This window comes from Thermobia domestica, chromosome 3 (genome assembly GCF_964235325.1).
Source record: "Thermobia domestica chromosome 3, izTheDome1.hap1.1, whole genome shotgun sequence".
In the NCBI taxonomy this organism is placed as follows: domain Eukaryota; kingdom Metazoa; phylum Arthropoda; class Insecta; order Zygentoma; family Lepismatidae; genus Thermobia; species Thermobia domestica.
In genome coordinates this window covers 210,339,024-210,359,886 of record NC_137456.1, presented here as the reverse complement: position 1 = coordinate 210,359,886, position 20,863 = coordinate 210,339,024, and the positions used below count along the sequence as shown (strand labels likewise).

Here is a 20,863-nt window from a genome sequence, read left to right as displayed (position 1 = left end):
TTAGACAGGCTTAGAAATAATCAAACCCTTGATTTATCTCTCATGCAGACCAATATGCATGTATATATACAGTATTGTTTATATATATATATATATATATATATATATATATATATATATATATATATATATATATATATATATATAAAGTAAATTATCTTTTTGTTTGGATCTTAGTTTCTCTTTTCGTTTCTACATGATTCTCAAAGTCTGCACGATTCTCCGATTCGCTGTGTATCCGAGTCAGTAATATGAAACTCAATCCCATGCGATATCCACAATACAAAAAGTGACTTAGGTGACTTTGAGACCCAATATCTGTGTGACCTTGTGACCTGTGACATAGCTTGTAACCTATCTTGAAATTAGTAGCAGAAAAAGAAAAGCACCCGCACCCACAATAAGTGCTTTTCCCAAAAATAAGCGTAAGATATCTTGACTGGTATGATGACTATGAACACATTATATTGCAAGGATCCCCACATCATAACAGACGCACGTGTCAACCCAACACGTGCTATTATTTATAAACATCCTAGCAGACAGCAAGCCAACACAGAAGACACCGAGGAACACCGAAAGCAGACGGACCTCACGGAAGGACCCGAGGAGGACAAATAAAAGGAGGACCACCGAGGGACCCAGCATCAGTCGACCAACTGATCGCCTAACCTTTACCTTCCTATGTCGCTGTGGAATAGGAGCACCTCTTCCTTACCCTATGTCGCACTGAGCTAGTGATCCATCTTAAACTTATAATCCAAGTCTAACCTACAACCTGCCAAAGTGTTCTGGAAATTGCCATGAGTGGAAGAGGCACCCGGCAAAACATTTAGTATTCCTTCACTTGGTCATTGAGGAAGAGACATTGAATTAGAGACACTTGTATTTATTATATTATATTTTGTAATAAAACTTGGTGAAGGGGAAAAGACACCCGGTCAATCATTTGACTCTACCAAACATTACAATATTCATAAAAGAGCATGAAGTGATTTCCATTGTGGTTATATGGTTAACATACATATCATTAGCTCAGGAAGTCCGGATTCGATCACCGTTGGGGGCTTGTGTAGTTCAGATCTTTCCGTTAAGCTATAAGCTTTCGTCTTATGTAGTCTCGATGCTGAAAGGGACGCTAAATCTCAACTCAACCAACCAACTAAAGGAGTGTCAATATCGAAGCTAATGGCCTGCAATTAACATATGTAAACTTCTATTACAAAGAAAAATGTGGCTAAACAAATTTAAAAGTTACAGAAACAGACAAGCAAAACTTGTATACAGGATAAAGCTAATACTTGTACTTTTCAATGGTCAAACAAAGACGAACATTTCAATTCTTTTGGTTCCTGTGAAAATGTATTTGGCTTAATAAAATGAATAGAATGAAAAAAACGTAGCCGTTATAATACTGATTTAATATGCATATAATTTTAGAAAATGAAATGAAATCTTTGAGTTTTACGTCCCACGGTTATGCCGGTTAGGCTAAAGGAGACGGTGATGATGAGTGATGAATGAAATGATGGAATGAAGAAAGTGGGAGGAAACGGGAGAACCCCGAGAAAACCCACGCACACGGTGTTTGTCCACCACAAAGTTCACTTGGCGGGGGCTGGGATCGAACCCGGGACCCCAAGCACCAGAGGTGAACGCTCTACCACTGAGCCACCGCGGCCCCATATAATTTTAGAGTCAGGCCTAAGAAATTGAAGCCGTTTCATTATTACTAAAGTGGAAAGAAAATCTGACAACACCACTGACATTAACTTTCAGTTACAATCCTATCTAAGAATTAAGGAATCGCCCGTCGCTATTACCGAGTGAATGATTTAGTGAGGCCCGGTGCCTCCACCATGTAAAGTTGCCGGATTGAACTTGTTTGGGTACCCAGAAACATGAACAGTTACCTTTCCCGCAAAGCACATATGAGTGAGAATAGCAGGATTTTCAGTCAATCAATCCAGAATTGTCACTGAAGTTGTTGTCTATAATTCAATGTAAGTGCTTGTAATAATTTGACTTTGTATGGTTATGGATACCGAAGTGTAGCACTTCGTACACAGTGAACTAACTGGATACTTGTAGCTTCCTAGTAGCGGAACAAATATACTCCTACAGGCTTCGTGAAAATGAATCATGAAAAGTTCGATGTTTTCATTCAATCTTCTACGGGTAGTGGGACTACAATATTGATCCAACATGAATTAATCAGCATGAATTTTTGGTAACATTGGTAGATAGTAGAAATCGGGGAGTCGCGAGTTTTCATATACGGAATATAATACAGCCATCACCACTGACAGACGTTTATCAGACTTTTACGGTTTCTTATTCAGCAAATATGTTAAGAATGTCCTTTACGAATGGGAGGTTGGAAGAAACTTTGTGGAAATGGTGCATATTTTAATATGTCTCAAAGAAGTTAATTTAAACATAGAACTAATACAGTAATACCGACATGCGAACCACCAATCTTTTATCCTAAGAGTAAATCTACCTTACAACACCTTGTTCTAGAAATATCGTAAAATACAGATATTGAAAAAAAGTTCTGTGTTTTATTTAATGTTACTGGGAAGATTAAAGAATAGTTTCCTTGGATTGTTGTACAGAATGTGATAGTTCTACCTTGAATTTGTGTTCTTTTGTCTGGGAGATATCTAACATTTTACTCGCTTTAAGTGGACTTTAGTATGTCTGCAATGGGATTAATTTTAATTAACATTTAAAAGCAAAACAATTGTGAGTAATTTCCTCAGCTTTAGGAACACACTATTCACAATCACACGAGCTTACTTCTGGATTATCGAAATTTATATGATTAAGCAATGGATTTTCCTTGTTTATCTTTGAATGATAGATTTATCATTTTAGATAAACTACTTCATGTCTATCATAATTTTTGTTGCTACATAAAACTTCGTAATTCAGATTGCAATGTTTATGGCAAGAATATTAATGAATGTAATAATTTTCATGTAAAGATGAAACTGTTTTCTTCAACCTTAATCCGTTATATCTTAATACGATGATCTGAAATGATATTTCACTGATTAGATTCCACGTTAAAGAGTAGAAGTAGATTCAAGTCTCGCGTAGGATCAATGATGAAAAGTGGCGTGAAATTTCAGAAACAATAATCATGAACCGACTGATTGCAATACGCAATATATAGGCTGGATAGACCAAACGGAGTACTTGAATTTTCTTTTTCTACGACTGATTATCAATGATAAATTTTCTTTTCTAATTGCAGATTACCTTATGAAGGAAAATTATAATATAATCGGTGTAGATTGGTCCTCATTGGCAGGTTCAATTCTGTACCCGACAGTTGCTGCACAAACAAGAGAAGTCGGACACTATGTGGCTCGACTGATTGAATTTCTCGTAAACTACGGACAAGCGAAAATTTCAGATTTCCATCTGATTGGACACAGTCTTGGGGCCCATGTGGCAGGATTCGCTGGCGCCAATATTTCAATTAGCTCTTTGCCTAGAATTTCAGGTAATTCAATTTTCAGATGAATAATTACATATATAAAGAAAGTTTTCTATAGATAAACTCTCTGTACTTGTATGTATGCTCGTATCTGTTATTCGTACGTGGGATTCACTAATGCTAATTTCAACATAAAATATATAAGGCCGCTCTAGCGTCCCCACTTAATGTATGTACTTGTTAATGCTCTTCAATGCACGTTGATACCCTACCCCATTCCACTATTATTCTTCGGCCGTGTTGTTTGACAAGCTGTGTAGACCATTATTACATTGGACACTGTTCCTTGCGACACACCTAACATACTGATCTTCTTCAATATCCATGCATCAACTAACCGCTGACAAACAATTTGACCTTTTTAAAGCTCGGAGAAGTCTCCCATTTCGAATCATCACGCTTCAACACACGCGTCCGTATTACCCCACAGACGCACTGCAGACTCAAACTCACACACTTGATTAGGATTAGGGATTAGATTTCTGGACTTTTGGCATCTATGACCATGTTAGCCCGTCACAATACATGTGTATAAGAGATGACATCCCTCGACGATCAGACTATCCGAGGAAAGGGAAGGAAGAAAAGATTGGAGAGGGAAAAATGCGGCCTGGGACCTGTATGTTAGGTACCATCCCGGTATTTGGTTGGTGTGAAAGAGGGAAACTTCACTCAGGAAATCCTTAGCTTTTACACTTTTTCGACCGAATGTTCCCAACGGTAATATAACCTGGGACAGCCTGCACCAAAAACCAGAACGTTAGCGACTACGCTACGCGGGGCCACATCGACATGGTTGAACTCATGACAAGATTCATTGAAGAATATAAACGCTCAGAATCTATTCTATTAGTAAGATGAACAGTGCAACATTTTGTTAATTTTTTAGTGAAAAAATAAGTTTAACACACCAGTTTGATAGTGACTAAATATGGAAGGTCATTGCCATTTCAAATTAGATAATCAGGTATTCCATCTCTTATTTTTAGTTCTGCACAGTAAATTATTTGAGATCATGTTCTTGACGGAGAGACACTTAGTAAGAAAAACCTGCTTTCTATTCTGCCTTAATTTCACCATGCAACTTTCTATATTAAGTAACATATGTTTTAACGAGGTAACATTGTTTGCAGTATGCGGATGGTTATCAAAGTAATGGAAACGTTTTTTGTTTGCTACACGTAAGAAGTGTTAGACGAGAACACTGAGGATGCGGGTCCAGTCCCTGTTCATTGTCAGTGATGTGTTAGCTGATTGTCTGCAGTAAGTCAAATGGAGTAGTACGGACGTGGGTGCTGAAGCGTGGTGATTCGAAATGAAAGACTTCTCTGAGCTGCAAATTGTTTGTGTGCGGTTAGTTAAGTTGATCACTGTGTTAGGTGTGTCGCGAAGAACAGTGTCCAAGGTAATTATGATCTACACAGCGCAGCGTGGCAAAGAACATTACTCAAGAATAACAGTGGAATGGAGATGGAGAATCAACGAGCATTGAAGAGGATTGACAAGTACGTCAAGTGGAGACTGTAGACCGAATGTTGCGAAAGTAACTGTGGAACTAAACCAGCACCTGGAATGTCTCATTTACTACAATCATAGCCCAACGCGAACTGCATAACTTGAGTAACCCAATTTCTAAATCGGTGATCACCACCAACAAAGGTTTAGCTTTAAAAAAAAATGGTTCCAAGAATAAGCAAACTGGACCATCGATGCCTGGAAACAAGTAATATGATTCAGTATATCCACTTTCACCTTATCCAACAGTAGGCCGTGTTTATGTATTGTGGACAGTGAAAGACGCTTATGCTCTGAACTGTATACTTCCTATACTGTGAAACATAATAACAGTTCTGTGATGCTGTGATGCAATTTCCTGATTATATGGGCGATTTGATTATACTTACAGTACACGTAATTGCCAGGGTTTATGTGCACATTTCTTAGCAACTAGTGCATCCCATGCTTTAGAAGTTATATCTGGTATGACGTAATATTTCAAAATGAGAATGTGTCAACTTTCAAGGTGTGGTTTTAAGAACATAGTGACGAACTACACTGGTAAACCCAATCCCCAGATCTCAATATTATTAAATACTGTCCCGTGGTCAGTTGTTTAGCTCACACTCCAGAGTAGATATCTTCCTCCATCTTCGCTGACAAAACTGAGTGCTGCATTGCATGAAGAATGCTACAAAATTCCTCTGGTAACCGTTCATGACTTATATGATTTCATTCCGCGACGAACGAGAGCTATTCTGCAGACTAACGTGGTTCCAGGTAAGTTGCTTCACTCTTCAGATGTTTGCATTATTTTGATAACAATCTGAATGTTAGTTTCTGAGTGAAAAATTAAAATTAACTCTGTGATAAATACATATTGCGTTGTCTAATTTTCTTCAGTTACTTGTATAATTGCCTTCCTTTGCACTAGACATTTCTGTTACAAGTCCCTCTGACTTTGTTCTCTATAAGTTAGTGAATGTTACATCTAGACAGTCTGAACGGAGATTTATACTTGTTAAATTGATATACTGCTAATAAAGTTTCAGGTACAGTAAAATATCATGTTAAATTAGAAATAATGATAAGTTAGAAGATTTTTTGGGAGGTGCGAAAGGAGCAATGCTTCCCAATATTTGTATGTAAAAATAAGGGAAATTCTAAAGAGTCTCAAGATGATAGCCCACAGAGCATGGCTTCAAGACTTCCTTATTACGAAACTGCAGCGGTAAAGCCCTGGCTGGTTGGTAAATAGACCATAATTAACCCTAGAAATTATTTCTATTTATAATATTTTCAAAGAGTCTTGTCAAAAAGGAATATTGAAAATTCAAAATGTATTCAAGTTTCAACTGTTTAGTAAAATACAGCAAGCAGTATTAAAAAAAACATTGGCATCTTTAATGCTGGAATGTCGACAAATGTAGATATTTACTATTAAACATTTTCCAAGTTAACAACTGATTCAAGATTGTATGCTGCTGTTAAATACGTACTTCAAAATGCATTTCTATTATCATTGAGATTTTCTCGTCTTGTTGCTTAGTATTTGGTTAACTTGGAATTATACTCTATCTTAATAGTATATTCAATGATAGCTACATTCATAATTGTAGAAAGATTAAATCAAAACACACTGTGCATATTTTATTTTGTATAATGTCTTACTTCCAGAAAAATAAGATTACCGATTTTAACCTAATGATTAACCTTTCAAGCCGAAAGCCCAAGTACGCACTCATCATTTAATTGCCTACCTAAATGGTCGGATCCCGAGCATGCACTAACTAAACGCAGTCTTAATAAAATTGGCATTGCTCTGCTACCTATGGAGTTTTCTGTATGCTTTAAATAGAGACTTTAAAAATCTTAATAAAAAAACATCATTTAAATAATGTGAGTAAGGAAATGTGAGCTTGGGAGGTTAATAAAAATAGAAATTTGTGGGAAATTGAGAAGTGTTTTCTCCAAACTCGATAAACACAGAGAAATAACTTTCTCAGAAAACGCGTTTTTCAATGTATTAAAGTATTAGAGTTTTAGATATGAAAATTGCACCATAGATTACTCTTGTGAGCACTAATTTGATTCAGGAGGACGTGGGCACCTACAAGGTTAATATTAATAAACATAAAATTCGATTTTGAAATTTGAGTGATTATCGGATTTTGAAAAGAAAAATATCCTCAATTATTGAAATCTAAATTTATTCTAAATTTAACATTACCCATCAAGGTCTGGATAATTCCAGTTACAGAATTAAACATGTTCATATAGAAAGAGCAATTAGGATCGAAATTTAATTTGATAAAAGTGTTTTGGATCTTTGTGTAACATCATACTTTAGATTAGATTTGTTAATCTTGATTACAAGAATGGATAATATTCTTTTGGAATGTCTTACGTTAGATTTTCTTTCGGAATTTTGTTCAATTAAATAACTGGCGGATAAAACTCTACATTGTGCAAGTGAAGTTCAAAGTATACTGAATCAACTATTTTTTTCTTTTGCACTTTATCCTAGCTTATTTATACTATATGATATTCTTCAGTAAAATTATATTGAATTACTGACGATGTGTTGGCATTTCATCAATGCTACATTACATGGTACTGTAATACGCGGAAAAAAGTAGATGGAGAAAAGCTTTTACGTTAAAATAATAGTAACGAGGAACTTTAGAAATGGGTTCTGAAATATCTTATTGTGTACATATAGATCTACCTGCCAAGTTTTGTAGCTCTAAACTGAACATTTTGAAAGAATAACACACAGTAAAAAAAATACGTATATATTATGTATTTGTTCTACTTTAAATTATTATTTCTGTTTATTACCTTTAGGATTAGATCCTGCTGGCCCTCTTTTTGAAGGTGATGGCCCTGCGGACCGTCTCGATGCTTCGGACGCAGATTTAGTTGATGTTATCCACACGTGTTCAGGTTTACTAGGGATCTCTTTCTCGGTTGGAGACGTTGATTTTTATCCCAATGATGGATCAGCCACTCAGCCTGGATGTGGACTAGGAGATTTGGCACTTGGTAAGAACCCTTCTGTTAAGAAACCACATGAAACTAGCTGTCATATTCAAATATTGTGGCTATTACAACAATGTATCAACAACTAATTAATAATTTAGTGAACAAACCATTCTATGCTTGGTCAAAAATGCTGATACTAACCTAGAGACAAATTTGAGTTTCACAATTTTGTAATTTTACATTTTTATTTGTTAAATCACAATTAATGTATCAAGAAACAGTTCGTTTCTCAAAATGTTTCGCATTTAATATTTATAAGTTATTTCTCTACGAACTTGTACATTGATATCTCTAAACATTAGTTAAATGAACTATACCACTTTATTTTAATAATTGCGTATTTTCCATTTTACTTAAGAAATTACAAAGAAAATCACTGACACATTTTAAAGGCACGCATTATGGAAAGAGACTGCTGCTCGTTGTCAAGTGGTTACAACCATTTGTCTACAATACGAGAACATAAGAACGATACAGACACAATGTGATTTCCCATGTTAAGAAATAGAAGCTGTCTGACATAGCTGAAAGTAGTTGCAGGGCTTATGCAACTTTAAGCGTAAACTACTATTTTTCTTACAGTTTATTTTAGAGATGACTCAATGTTGTCTTGCGCTGAAAACCGAAATTTTATTATTATCACACAATGGGACTAAAAATATTGTAATCTTAGTCCATCACTCCATTCATCCGTACATATGTCTGTTATTTCACAATATAACTCTTGAACTGAAGTGGAGTTTTTGAATTCTTTATTTGCAATAGCTAGATTGATTGTGTCAGCTGAGTGGAGTCAATCCGTTTAACGACAGCTTCCGTCCGTCCGTTACTCTACACTTAACTTTTGAACAACGATCCAACAACACTCAACTTTTCAGTTGAGGCCTTTAATTTAAAATATTTTTGTATTGTTAATTATCATTACATGTTCAAAGTACGAACAATTGGTTGCGTTTTAATATACTAATGAAAAACCTCAAACGCTACCGGTACTTGTATAAGAGATTCTTGCCCTGCCCCAAGCAAATTCTGAATTGACACCACTGTGTTGTGTTATCATTGAGTGATTGTTGTGATATTACGTATAAAAAGGTATCGAAATCAAACAACTAAAAAAGTATTGCCGCACTGACTTCAAAAGGCGGACAAAAGAGTCAAATAAAGTTATAAATATTAAATATCTGCGAGGCGACTAACCTTGTTTCCCGTTGTTTGTGAATAAGGCCAAATAAAGCTTTATAGGTGAATAAAATTTGTCTCAGCCATTAAAAAGTTTTCCATTATAGCGATGCGACTTTCCTGAATACAAATACGTCCTAAATCCCTCAACTGAATAGATATCCCAATTCATCCCTATCCAAAATCACTCAAGTTTTTCGCCCATAAAGAAAATGACACAGTCAATCGTCCTGGGTTTCGAAATTTGGATTCTGTGTAATAAAATACATTGAATCCATACCCTGGGATCCGGTGCACAGAACTTCTATTTTTTGTGTGTGGCTGTTATAAATAACGGTGACTTTAGTGGTGGTTATGAATATTCCATTCATTCATAAATGTAAGTTTCGTGCAGCGCTTGTATGCAAACGTCAATACATTGAAGGGTTAAGAGTTGCATAAATATCTAGCGAAAATATTTAGATGTTCATAATCCTTATTATAAACCTAATGCTCACTCATTTATATGTGTACGTTTCACGTTATCCTCTTTACTGTTGAGCTCCTCCGTGACTAAGCGGTTAGCGTACGCGCCTTTGGTGTGGGAGATCTGGGTTCGATTCCCAGCGGGAGCTCATGTGATTCGGATTCTACGTTAATCAGTAGGTCCACGTCTCATATAGCCTCGCTGCTGAAAGGGACGTTAAACTCAAAATCAACTCAACTCCTCTTTACTGTCTTTGCCAGAGGTTATTTCTTTTTACTTTTTTTTTTTTTTTGTTAAATCAAGACACTGTCTATGTGGCCACAAGGCAATAAAAAGAACGCTTATGTATGAGGAAGGAATTCACAAATGTGTAAAACAAAACTTTTCCTGGATTCTAAAACTATTGAAGAATGAAGAAATTGTATGTAATCTCCAACTGAACACAAAATTATTTCCAAACAAGGAAAAAAGAACAAATTTGTAATGTAAACACTGTCAGTGCAGCTTTTGTCAAAGAGTTGTTCGAGTAATAATGCGGAAACACTTCCCTGGCCATGTTATGAGGTTATGAATGTATGTAGGTGTGCATACAGAGGAAGACTTTCATTACTCTGTGTTGCAATCCCCGAGTCAATCTCTCCTTTTTTCATTATCCAATATTTCAGTCTGATAACATTGTTTACTTATATGTATTTTGTTATATTAGTGTTTTAATTCTTCTAATGCTGTACTTTTAAGGGTCCTGCAGTCATAGTAGATCCCACGAATACTTCGCAGAGTCTATTCTTACTTACGGATTCATAGCTGAGCGTTGTTCTAGTTGGTCAGGCTTTGTTAATAAACAGTGTTCATCCAACGTCACTGCGATGGGAGACCCTGTTAATGTAAGGTGAGTTAATATGACTGAAGTCAAAAATGATAATTCTTTCGTGTTCTATTACTGAATTATAAAGAATGTATGGAAGGCTTACACGCAGGACATTGAAGTCGGTTTGTTTGAAAAGTTTAAAATACGGATTCTAGGTAAGGAAATTGTTAGAAATCAGCTTATTGACCGCAAAATTTTAATTTAAAGAATTGATGAAAATTTAAACAACATTAGCACCTTGACATATATGCAATACAAGTAGTAAGTGTTTTTCCAGATATTTAGTGTGTATGTCTGAGGAAAGCGTAGTACAGTGTTATAGAGTTCTTGCGTATATAGATTAATCAAGTAAATTTGTATTTAATTGAAACTTAAACCATAATTTACTCTTACGCATTTTGCAACATTTACAAAGTTCAGGCTGTCTCAGTCTCCATTTTCAAAGTACAGCTCAAAGAAAGTGAGAATCAAATAACCATCTCAATGTGTACGGTAACTTTTAACATAAAAAACAGAGAATTTGCACTCCGGAGGTTGGAACTTAAAATCAAAGTTCTGGTATCTGAAATTGAAAGCTATTCACAAGAAAGCTCATTATTTAAGAATTGATTCATGAAATTATTATGACAGAGAAACAACATTTAAAAATTCACTTTCTTTTGTGTGTGGAGATGAGTAATCTAAACTATATGTAAATCGCAATAAATAAGAACAATATTATCTGGAAGATTATTTCTATTCGGAGAATTGTCCGTCTGTTTATAATAATAAAAGATTAGATTCAAGACAAGATATCTGATACATGCATTTTTTCCTTATCAGTGTCAAGCCTATTAGTTGATTATACATAAAAATACATATTTGCGCAATATTGTTAAATAGGTGTTAGAATTATTATTGCAGGTAGAATCGTCTGTAAAGATACGTGCCACCCCCTAGGTATAATTTTGGAAACAAATTTAAAATGGTTTTAAAATTCCTTTTGCCCACTTTACGATATAATGCAAAGAATCATTTATTATTTATACATATTTCTGGGTATTACCGTCATTTATGGCCCTAAGTTCATCACGTATGAGGAACGACGTCCCTTGGCGGGGAGAGGGAATAGGGAAGGAAAGAAGCTGCCTGGAAGTTATATGTTAGGTATCATCTTGGCATTTGCCTGGTGGGAAAGAAGAAAGCACAGAGAAAACCTCAGTTAAAATGAGTGGTCTGGAAAAGCTGTTACATCTTTTCGGCCAAGTGTCCCCGACGTACAAAGTATTTATTACTTTCTCTCCGCATTAAGGAAATTATTAAAATTGGCCTATTCGTTCCGAAGTTAATTTTAAAAAGTCAGAACGGGACAATAGTCCATCATTTAAGTTGAAAAAACTGTTTTGCTTTTGTAGCAAGCATTTAGCTATCAAAGGGAAGAAAGAAACTACAATATTGCATTATAGTAATTCATTAAAACTAGGTTTTTTTATACATATTTGAAGGATAATATTTGCTTTTCGTAATGTACACAGGTTTGAGTATCCGCTAACCTGATCGATATAGTTTCAGATCAAATTATCGAAGTGTCTGCTAATAAATATAACATTTTGTTTATTTACTGCAATGTATTAAACCTTGTATCCATGTACTTTATTTGTAAAATAACTTTTCATGCAAACATTTGTTTCCAAACAAAACTATGTTCACCTTTGGCTAAACATCGTATTATCTAATACTTATACATGATTTGCTTTATCTTCTTAGTAAATAACAAAACATCTTTATGAAGCATGTTTAAGTTTGAACAGATAACTGAGTACGTGATAACTGATAACGTTCAAACGTTTATTTCAATAAATTCTTTGTTTTCGTAGCACTTGACATAATTGCATAAAATAATACCTTCTTAAACGCCTGTCAAAAGAAAATAAATGAATCAGCTGATGAATTTCATTTTGTTTTGACAACAATTAACATCAAGTGAAAAATATATAAAAACTGCTACCGTATTGTAGGTTATCTACTTTAAGGACAAGAAGAGAAAAGATCCAAAACTCTTACAAAATAAACAAAAATATTAATCTTTCTTTCTTTGTTATTTATTTCTTTGTAAGAAAGTGCTTCTATTTATTTTTATTATTGATCATTAGTATCACTACACCCACATATAATCTAGTTAAATAATGACGTTAAGTAATGACATCACTAACTAATCGATGTTAATTAAAAGTTAAAAAATGAGTAAATATTATTAATATATGACTTTGGCAACAAAATATGATAATATTATATTTTAAAAAAATTAACATTATAGGAAAAATTAAAAATGAGATTCCTACAAAGTTGAAGATGAGAAAGTAGAATAGTGGACTAGTTTTTAGCCTTTTAGCGTTAAAACTTTTAGGCCTTGTTCAGATATGAAATGGAAGTAGGGAATAAAAGTAAGGATAATTAAGGTGAAGGAAGTACTTAGAAAAGTGCAGGGTGGCCACAAGTCTCGATACCCCTGAAAATAAGTAATATAAAAAGCACTAAACGTACGTAAATAACTTCACGGAAAGGACTGAATGACATGAACAACAATGCTTTCGAGGAGTTGTATTGAGATAGGAAACATTAAGCGTCCAAAGGATCAGTCTATTGACCGTCATTCTCATGACAAAGGATAATACGTCTCCAGATTCTGTCCGACATTTTGCGGAATATTGCAGGTTTAACTTAAGTGAAAGCTTGTTTCACAGCTTCTGTCAATGGTGATGGTTTCTGAGTTTCGTGGTGGCCAGGCAAGTAATGCGAGCAGGTTGAGCAGGCTTCCCATCATGGTAAAACCAATATGTCTCTTTGCACTTATCAAGGACGTAACGGGAAGAAAACTTACATTAGCATTTATCAAGGGGTAAAGGTACTTTGTGTTGTCAGTACGTATTTTGTTGGTTGATGTATAAAGAATTGCAAAAGATTCATTAAATGCTTCCTGTAAAGTCTTGTACTTCACGGAGCAGATATATGGCCATTGACTAAAAAGGATGAAAAATGACTATATACTTTCCAAACGCACATGGAGAAAAGTTATATATATATATATATATATATATATATATATATATATATATATATATATATATATATATATATATATATATATATAACCAATGATGATATTTTAATCTGGGAGGGAAAAATTAAAAGTGGTTAAAAGAAGAATAAAAACTAATTAAACATTGTATTTTAAGCATCATTATAGAGGGTGTGGGGAAGAGAAAAATCGAAACTCCAATGACAGACTATTAAAACAATAACTCCTCGGAACAGAAACTACTGTTTCTAGCTAGTGTTCTATCGCTAAATGATTGTAGAATACTTAGTACCAATTCTCACACATGAATATTCAGGCTACAATACCTATGTACGTTTTCCCCTTTGTTCCAGAAGAGATTTTCAACCCTAAATCTCAATGCCAAAATTTCACTCTATCAGACAAAGCAAAATAATTATTAATTTTTCCATTTTTGTTGCAAGTACTAGAAAGAAAATCAGGGACAAGTTTTAGTTTGAACACACTTTTTTGATGATGAATACAGTTACCGCAATGGGAGAACAAACTGATTATGATCACACTGAGAAAAAGCCGTTCTCCGGACAGAGGTATATTGTATACAAATATACGGAATCCTCTTGCTTACTACAGAAATCAGTAGGGAGCATACGTTATCCATATGCTACATACGCACTGCACTTAGATGCTACATCATGCCGTTGCAGGATGTCTGACATCTAACAGTTTTCCGTATATCACATGCATATACTTATGTTACCTTCGACAGCTATATGTTATATACGTTTATTTGTGTGTGAGATCCTGACCGCCTATATTGTTTCATACGGAAAGTGCGTATAGATGAAACACTTATACGGAAAGTATTATAAAACATGCGTTTTCAGCTCTGGTGTACATTAAGTCCAAAAACTACAGGAATTACGCATATAACCTTCCTTTTTAAGTATGCCACCTACATTTTTTTTTAACAGTGCACTTAGCTGTTTCCAACTTCTGTTCTGGAAAGGATGTTGTGGTCGTGGCTGAAGAGCGATTTATCTACGAAGTACTTGCTATTGTTTTCGCTAAAATACTTTTTCCTTCCTGAAAGTGCATTACCTACCAGCATTAGGAGTAATTTATTGTTCACGAAGAATATGTGATTTTTTTTTAATATCACGTTTTTCTATAGTAAGGATTTATAAGCTTGAATTCTATGTGATTTGATCCTTTCTCGCCCTTTTGAATATGTCTGTAGCTCAATATTTTTACATTTAGAAACATCCTATTATCCTTATTTGATTATAAATAATGGATGTAAATCTATTTTATTGCAGTGCCCGTGGTGATTATTATCTTCGAACAAAAAAATCATCACCATATGCAATGGGATCTCAATGAAGGAGATTCAAAATTGTTAAAGATGCCTTTTCTGAAAGGATATTTTCAACCAGTTGTGCAGTTCTTTGTATGTTAAGTTCATAGTAGCTTATTGAGTAAACGCTTGATACAGGTAACTGACATAAGCAATTTCACTCGTTCATTGGCCTTCGATCTGGTTCTTGTCATGAAGCAAGAGAAATCTAGTTTGACGAACAAGCTCGAACATGTCACTGACATTCAGTGCGTCATTCTGAAGGAAACATTGAAATAAAACACGAAAGGAGCATGTGTAAACAATATGACTGTAAGATTTGTTTGTTCTTTTGTTCTTGTGGGCGACCCTTACGTAGAGTTAATAATTTAGTACAGAGTATCTGTTTTGTATAGTATTTAATAAAGCAAGCAAGAGGAAAGTAACTGTTTTAAGTAGATTTTTACTGTTTGCGCCTAGATAACATTTGACATCTTGATTAAGGCTCTTGCTATTTTTATAGGCAATTCATTGGAGTTCAATATTAACTTCAGCACCGAACATATATGAGACGGGCCATATTACTTATTTAAAGGAGGATTTTAACCACTACTCGGGTAACTATACAAGGTAAGTACAATACATCGGGAATTGAACCCAAGACCACGCGGACAGAAATTCGCGTTAGTCACTTGGCCACAAAAAGATACATTTAGAGATAATTGATTATAACAATTCCCAATGTAGCACACACATTTAGATCGCTTATTGTATAATTTGTTTCAACAGAGAAATTACAAATGTTATGATTTTTGTGTCGTGAAATAGGCTATTAAAATTTTTAATTTTATCATGGTGAATAATATGTTACTGTGATTAAATTTGGTGTGCATTTTGAATGTGTTAAAATTGTTTCTCGAAATGTAATAATTTTTATATCATTTTCTACATTGTAATAAAAAACTTTAGTTTTGTAGATACTCCTATTTATTTAAATGTACCTTGTGTTAAACAAAATAAGTGTAGTACACATTAATTTTTGACTTTCAAACTATATTAAGCATAAGTGTCGGAAGTCTTATGGTCCATTCGTCTGTCGACTGGTATCAGAGCAAAAACGGTATGAGATATCAAAAACGCTTTTTTACAATTGATTCAGTATCCCAAGAATAGGTTTCATGTCCTCCGTTAATCCTTTATTCAACCGAAAGTGATAGAAACCAACCGATTCCGGTTTCAACGTTCATTACTATAAAATAGAAACGGTAATATATAGTGACAAGTGGCTTACTGCAATCAATTAAGCGTTTCAATAGAACATACCATCAATAGCTGCAACATTCTACCAAAACCAGAAATAGCTGAACTTTAATAGTAGTTCTGATTTCAATAGTTGTTTCTAAAGGGTAAAAACGGTAACAGATATCGTTTTATTTCCTCTATTGATTCTAAAGTGGTTGAAATTTACTAGTACTTTCGGTTTCAATCTTTATTTCCATAGAGCAAAAACAATCAGAGATATCTAAAACCGCGTTTCTGACACAGATCCAGCGTCTCAATAATAAATTTTGTCTTGATTTCTATCTGTTCAAACCAGCTATGGTGAAAATTGTGGTTTCAAGTTACAACATTGATCTCATAATGGATAAAACAGAAATAGATTGCGACAAGCTGTTTTTAAATGTTATGAATACATCATCTCAAGAGAACATAACATCACCACCTGCAACACACTATCAAAACCGAAAGTGGTTTAAGTTTACTAGTATTTCCGGATTCAGTACTTATTTCCTAGAACACAAACAGTAATAGATATGAAAATGAAATGAAATATATATATATATATATATATATATATATATATATATATATATAAATTTTTTTACAGTTTAACTTCCCATGATTATGCCATTAGGCTAAGGGAGACAGTGGTTAGGGCTACAAATGAAAACCATCTGAAAGTTGTTTTCGTTTGTTTTTGACTCGCTGATTCCGAATATGAAGTCCGTTTTTTTCTCATTGCCCTAGGTTTTTCATCAAATTGACTGAAAATCCAAACCAATACCACAAAATTTGTATGTATATATTTCATACGGGGACAGAAGTACGTAGGAACTATATACAGACGTCTGTACTGCAATGTAAATCTTAATGGATATAAATGCATTCACCTACAAAAATATTTCCATTATATATATATATGTATATATACAACTCTATATTTGATGAATATGTAAAAGAAAGAAATATTTTCAGTTGTTTTTGAAACTCTTTTTTCTGTAAGCTTTGGTGAGTTTCTTATGCTTTTCTTGCACCGTTTGTCTGTTTATGTTCCAGCAATAGTAAGCCATCATGATAACACTCCACCTACCCCGGTATCTATGCTCCAAATCTCTCATACCCTAGTAAAATCTCTCATCTTGCTTCTCACTTACTTGATCAAGATTTTCTGGAATGTAATCCAAATGTCAATACAAGGCATGTATCTTAATATTCATGTCGTACCCAAGTTCTTGAAACTTAACGACATTATGTTCTTATAATCTGGACGTTTGTAGTTACCTAGAAAATTCTGTTACACTTCTGAATGCCAACCAAGCATATCTTTCAGCTGGATTCATTGTTGCTTTAAAATCTCAGGTTTCCATATGTTTTCGTATATCGGGGCCAATAAACATGCCTTCCTTCAGTTTTCCATAGGACAAGGATGGAAATGTATTATATATAAACTTGAAACATTATCCTTATTTATCAAGTAAAATCAAAGCAAAATTATTAGCATGGGTAAATAGTGGCGCCTGCAGAAACCTTGTGATCAAACTTGGGTAATTTCACATAGCTTTGAACTTTACACGTGTTATTGGAGAGCAAATGACAGGTTGAGGTCTTACTGAAGTATGGTGTCAAAGTGGCGTGTTTGTAGCAAAGGCAGCTACAAATATCTTAGCTGGAAAATCATACAGTCGTTCTATCCATGCCCACAAATTAACTTATGAAGTATTGCAAAGAATTTTATGGTCATATGTTATGAAATGGGCAACCAATGAAGGAATACAAATACCATTAGATGAAATAGAACAAGTAGTTGATAATGTTTGCTCTCATATGAAGAACAACATCAGTTCATGTGAAGATTAATCACAGGAGGCCATAAATATAGAAGTTCGTAAGAAAAAGATACGTTTGTACAGTCAGCGACAGTAGAAAACGGAGGTTGAATACATAAGAAATGATAGCTTTTTCCAGTAGCAGAATAGTTTCACTCGATGTCTGATAGTTGGACAACCAACATGACAGCAAATACATGCCCGAAAACATAACATGACAGGATATTTCTCCATTTGGAGGAAAAAGTATTACTATCTGAGAGCATCATTTAGAGAAACAACCACGAGATAAATCTGCAGAAATTCCATTCACATTAAATTCAAAGAGAGAGGAATTAATGCAAAGAAAACGAAAAGAATAATACGCTACATGCAGAAACCGAAAAGTACGGAAAGCTAAACAAAATGAGAAAAGAAGGAAAGGAAAGAGCAAAAGACATGGGAATTAATTAAATATTAACACTTAAGGATAAACAGTGTCCGTCTTTCCCCCTGCCCCCGTCTTGGTTTTTCTCCCTTCATAGGATAAATCTCTTTCAGTATGAAACGCGAACGTCATTTATAGTATTGAATTCCTTGAAAAAAATTTAAATTAGTCTAGGCCGAGACTCGAACCCCAGACCCTTAGAATGACAGTCTCACGCGTTATCCACTTACCTACACAGGCATATATATGTACGTGTGTGTGTGTGTGTGTGTGTGTCGAATTGATTGAGGGTTAAAAGAGCGACTTCGTAAATTTACGAAACGAGTGTTAACACAACAGTAAGGACATCTCGTAACGTTGTTAGGTAACACACGCAGTGTAAATAAAGTTTCAAAACCAGAAGTCGGAAGATATGCCGTGGGTAAGTCGGTAAGACGTCTGCTTGCTGAGTGGAGAAATCTGGGTTCAAATCTGGGCTGTTACGTTTTTTCTGTTCCGTTGAAAATACATTTCTATATTTTTGCGTTTGAAATTGCTTTCTTTCATTTTTTGTAGATTATCTTAAATTTGTGAAGGCCAAGTAAGGTCAGATTACATATATGTCTGCTTTATCTGTGTGTACAGTCCAGATATGGAGTGGGTCAATTGGGTCAAGATTTGTGAGTAGGTCAGTGGATCGTGGGTCAACAGGACGTGACTCACTGTGACACACCACCCACCGTGACCTCTCTGACTCACGCTGACCCTACGTTTTAAATTTTAAGGTCTCCCTCTTTATTCGGCCTCCTTCCTTCAAGGTCTCCCTCCTTATTATTAAATTCAATATATAGATAATTATTGAGTTGAGTTGATTTTGAGTTTAGCGCCCTTTTCAGCAGCGAGGCTATATGAGACGGGACCTACTGATTAACATGTAATCCGAAACACATGAGCTCCCGTTGGAATCAAACCAGGGTCTCCCACGCCACAGGTATATAATTGTGTCTTATATAGCAGTTAATATTCTTGCTATAATGTATAAAGTTAAAGCAAACTTGTAGCTTCACGAAAGGCATTTGTTTGTCCTTCAAGGTCAACACAAGAACAAGAAAACTAATACTAGGTTTGCCTTTACAAGTGACTACTATGATAACAACAGAATGCTGCCTACGTTTAAGATATTATGCCTCCGAGGGTTAGTAAAACGCTTAACTATGTGGAAATCGCTGCACACAACAGGTCTTAGGAGCACTCACAAGTACGTAAAATTGAAAGAACAGAAAATAGTGCATTTTTGAAATGAGAATACAATTCACACTTCACGCAAAGTTCCAATATGGGAAATCAGTCAATATCTTCAGTTGGAATTACTGAAAAAGACAGAAAGTGGCTATTTAAAACTCCAAGTGTAAACCTGCGCTTGGAGCGATTCTATTAGCTATATCACAACGCATTTTCGTGAGTTGCCTCTGCGGTCAAGCGTGCTTAATAGCGCTATTAAAGTTCTAGAACCATAGGACGGCGGTTTGAGCCTGAGTACAGTAAAATTCTTTTTTCAAAATAGGGATGGCTTTTTAAAAGTATATATAAAGTTGTATTTTGAAGTGATTGTAAAACAAATTCAGATGAACTTTCACATTTCCAAGCTCACTCGTATTTATTCGTCATGTTCCAAATTTCACAGAAATAAATCCCTACGTTAAGCGGGTTTACATATCCAGACTCCTAACAAGGAAGGGTCACGCAGTGGCTCCGCTGAGATCCGAACGAGACAAATGTGTTTTCATTTGATATGTTATAACTAGATGGATCCCAAAGTTATACGTGCCACTGAGCGGAATATCGTGAGTTACAACATATTTTGTAATGTAAGAACTACAAAGCTAGCGGAATATTTTGACCGAATCATTTGTTCGGAAACGGTTGGGTAAATGGAAAACTCGGATAATATGTATCCCGTCATTTTCAAGAACACACTTTTTCGGATAAAAAAGTTTGCCCAGGATCCTCGCAGGGTCCCACATGGGGTCCAACTCAAAATTTTGAAATGACAAGAGGGATTAAGTAGCACATCGTTTGAAAGCTGTTGCAAAATGAAAGAAGATGCAGCAAGTCTCGACTCTCTACGACAACCGTGTGCAAAAGGGCAACGGGTCAAAATGTAAACAAAAACTTAATTGAAAAGTCAATGGTCACCTCTATAAATCGAAAACGGTGAGAAATGTGAAAATAGGAAAGGAAGTGTGGTACTATTTTCAAAGTACAACAATTTAAGGTAAAACGTCTTGTCCCAGGGTCTCCACATGGTCCCAGGTGGGGTCCAACTAAAAAGTTTCAAATGGCAAGAGGGGTTAAGTAGCTCATCGTTTGCAAGATCTTGTTAAATGAAAGTAGATGGAGCAAGTCTCTACTCT

At 34.9% G+C, this 20,863-nt stretch overlaps 1 protein-coding gene across 1 annotated transcript in view; it reads left to right on the top strand.

Annotated features, from left to right (window-relative positions):
- The window catches only part of LOC145682097 (phospholipase A1 4-like), a 48,401-nt gene extending 32,524 nt beyond the window's left edge, over positions 1 to 15,877 (top strand). Inside the window, exons 4-7 of the mRNA XM_081753692.1 lie at positions 3,263 to 3,514; positions 7,853 to 8,050; positions 10,434 to 10,584; positions 14,920 to 15,877. Of these exons, the coding sequence (XP_081609818.1) occupies positions 3,263 to 3,514; positions 7,853 to 8,050; positions 10,434 to 10,584; positions 14,920 to 14,983 (665 nt within the window). The 3' untranslated portion in view covers positions 14,984 to 15,877. The remainder of the gene's footprint in view (positions 1 to 3,262; positions 3,515 to 7,852; positions 8,051 to 10,433; positions 10,585 to 14,919) is intronic.
- Positions 15,878 to 20,863: the final 4,986 nt, after the last annotated feature.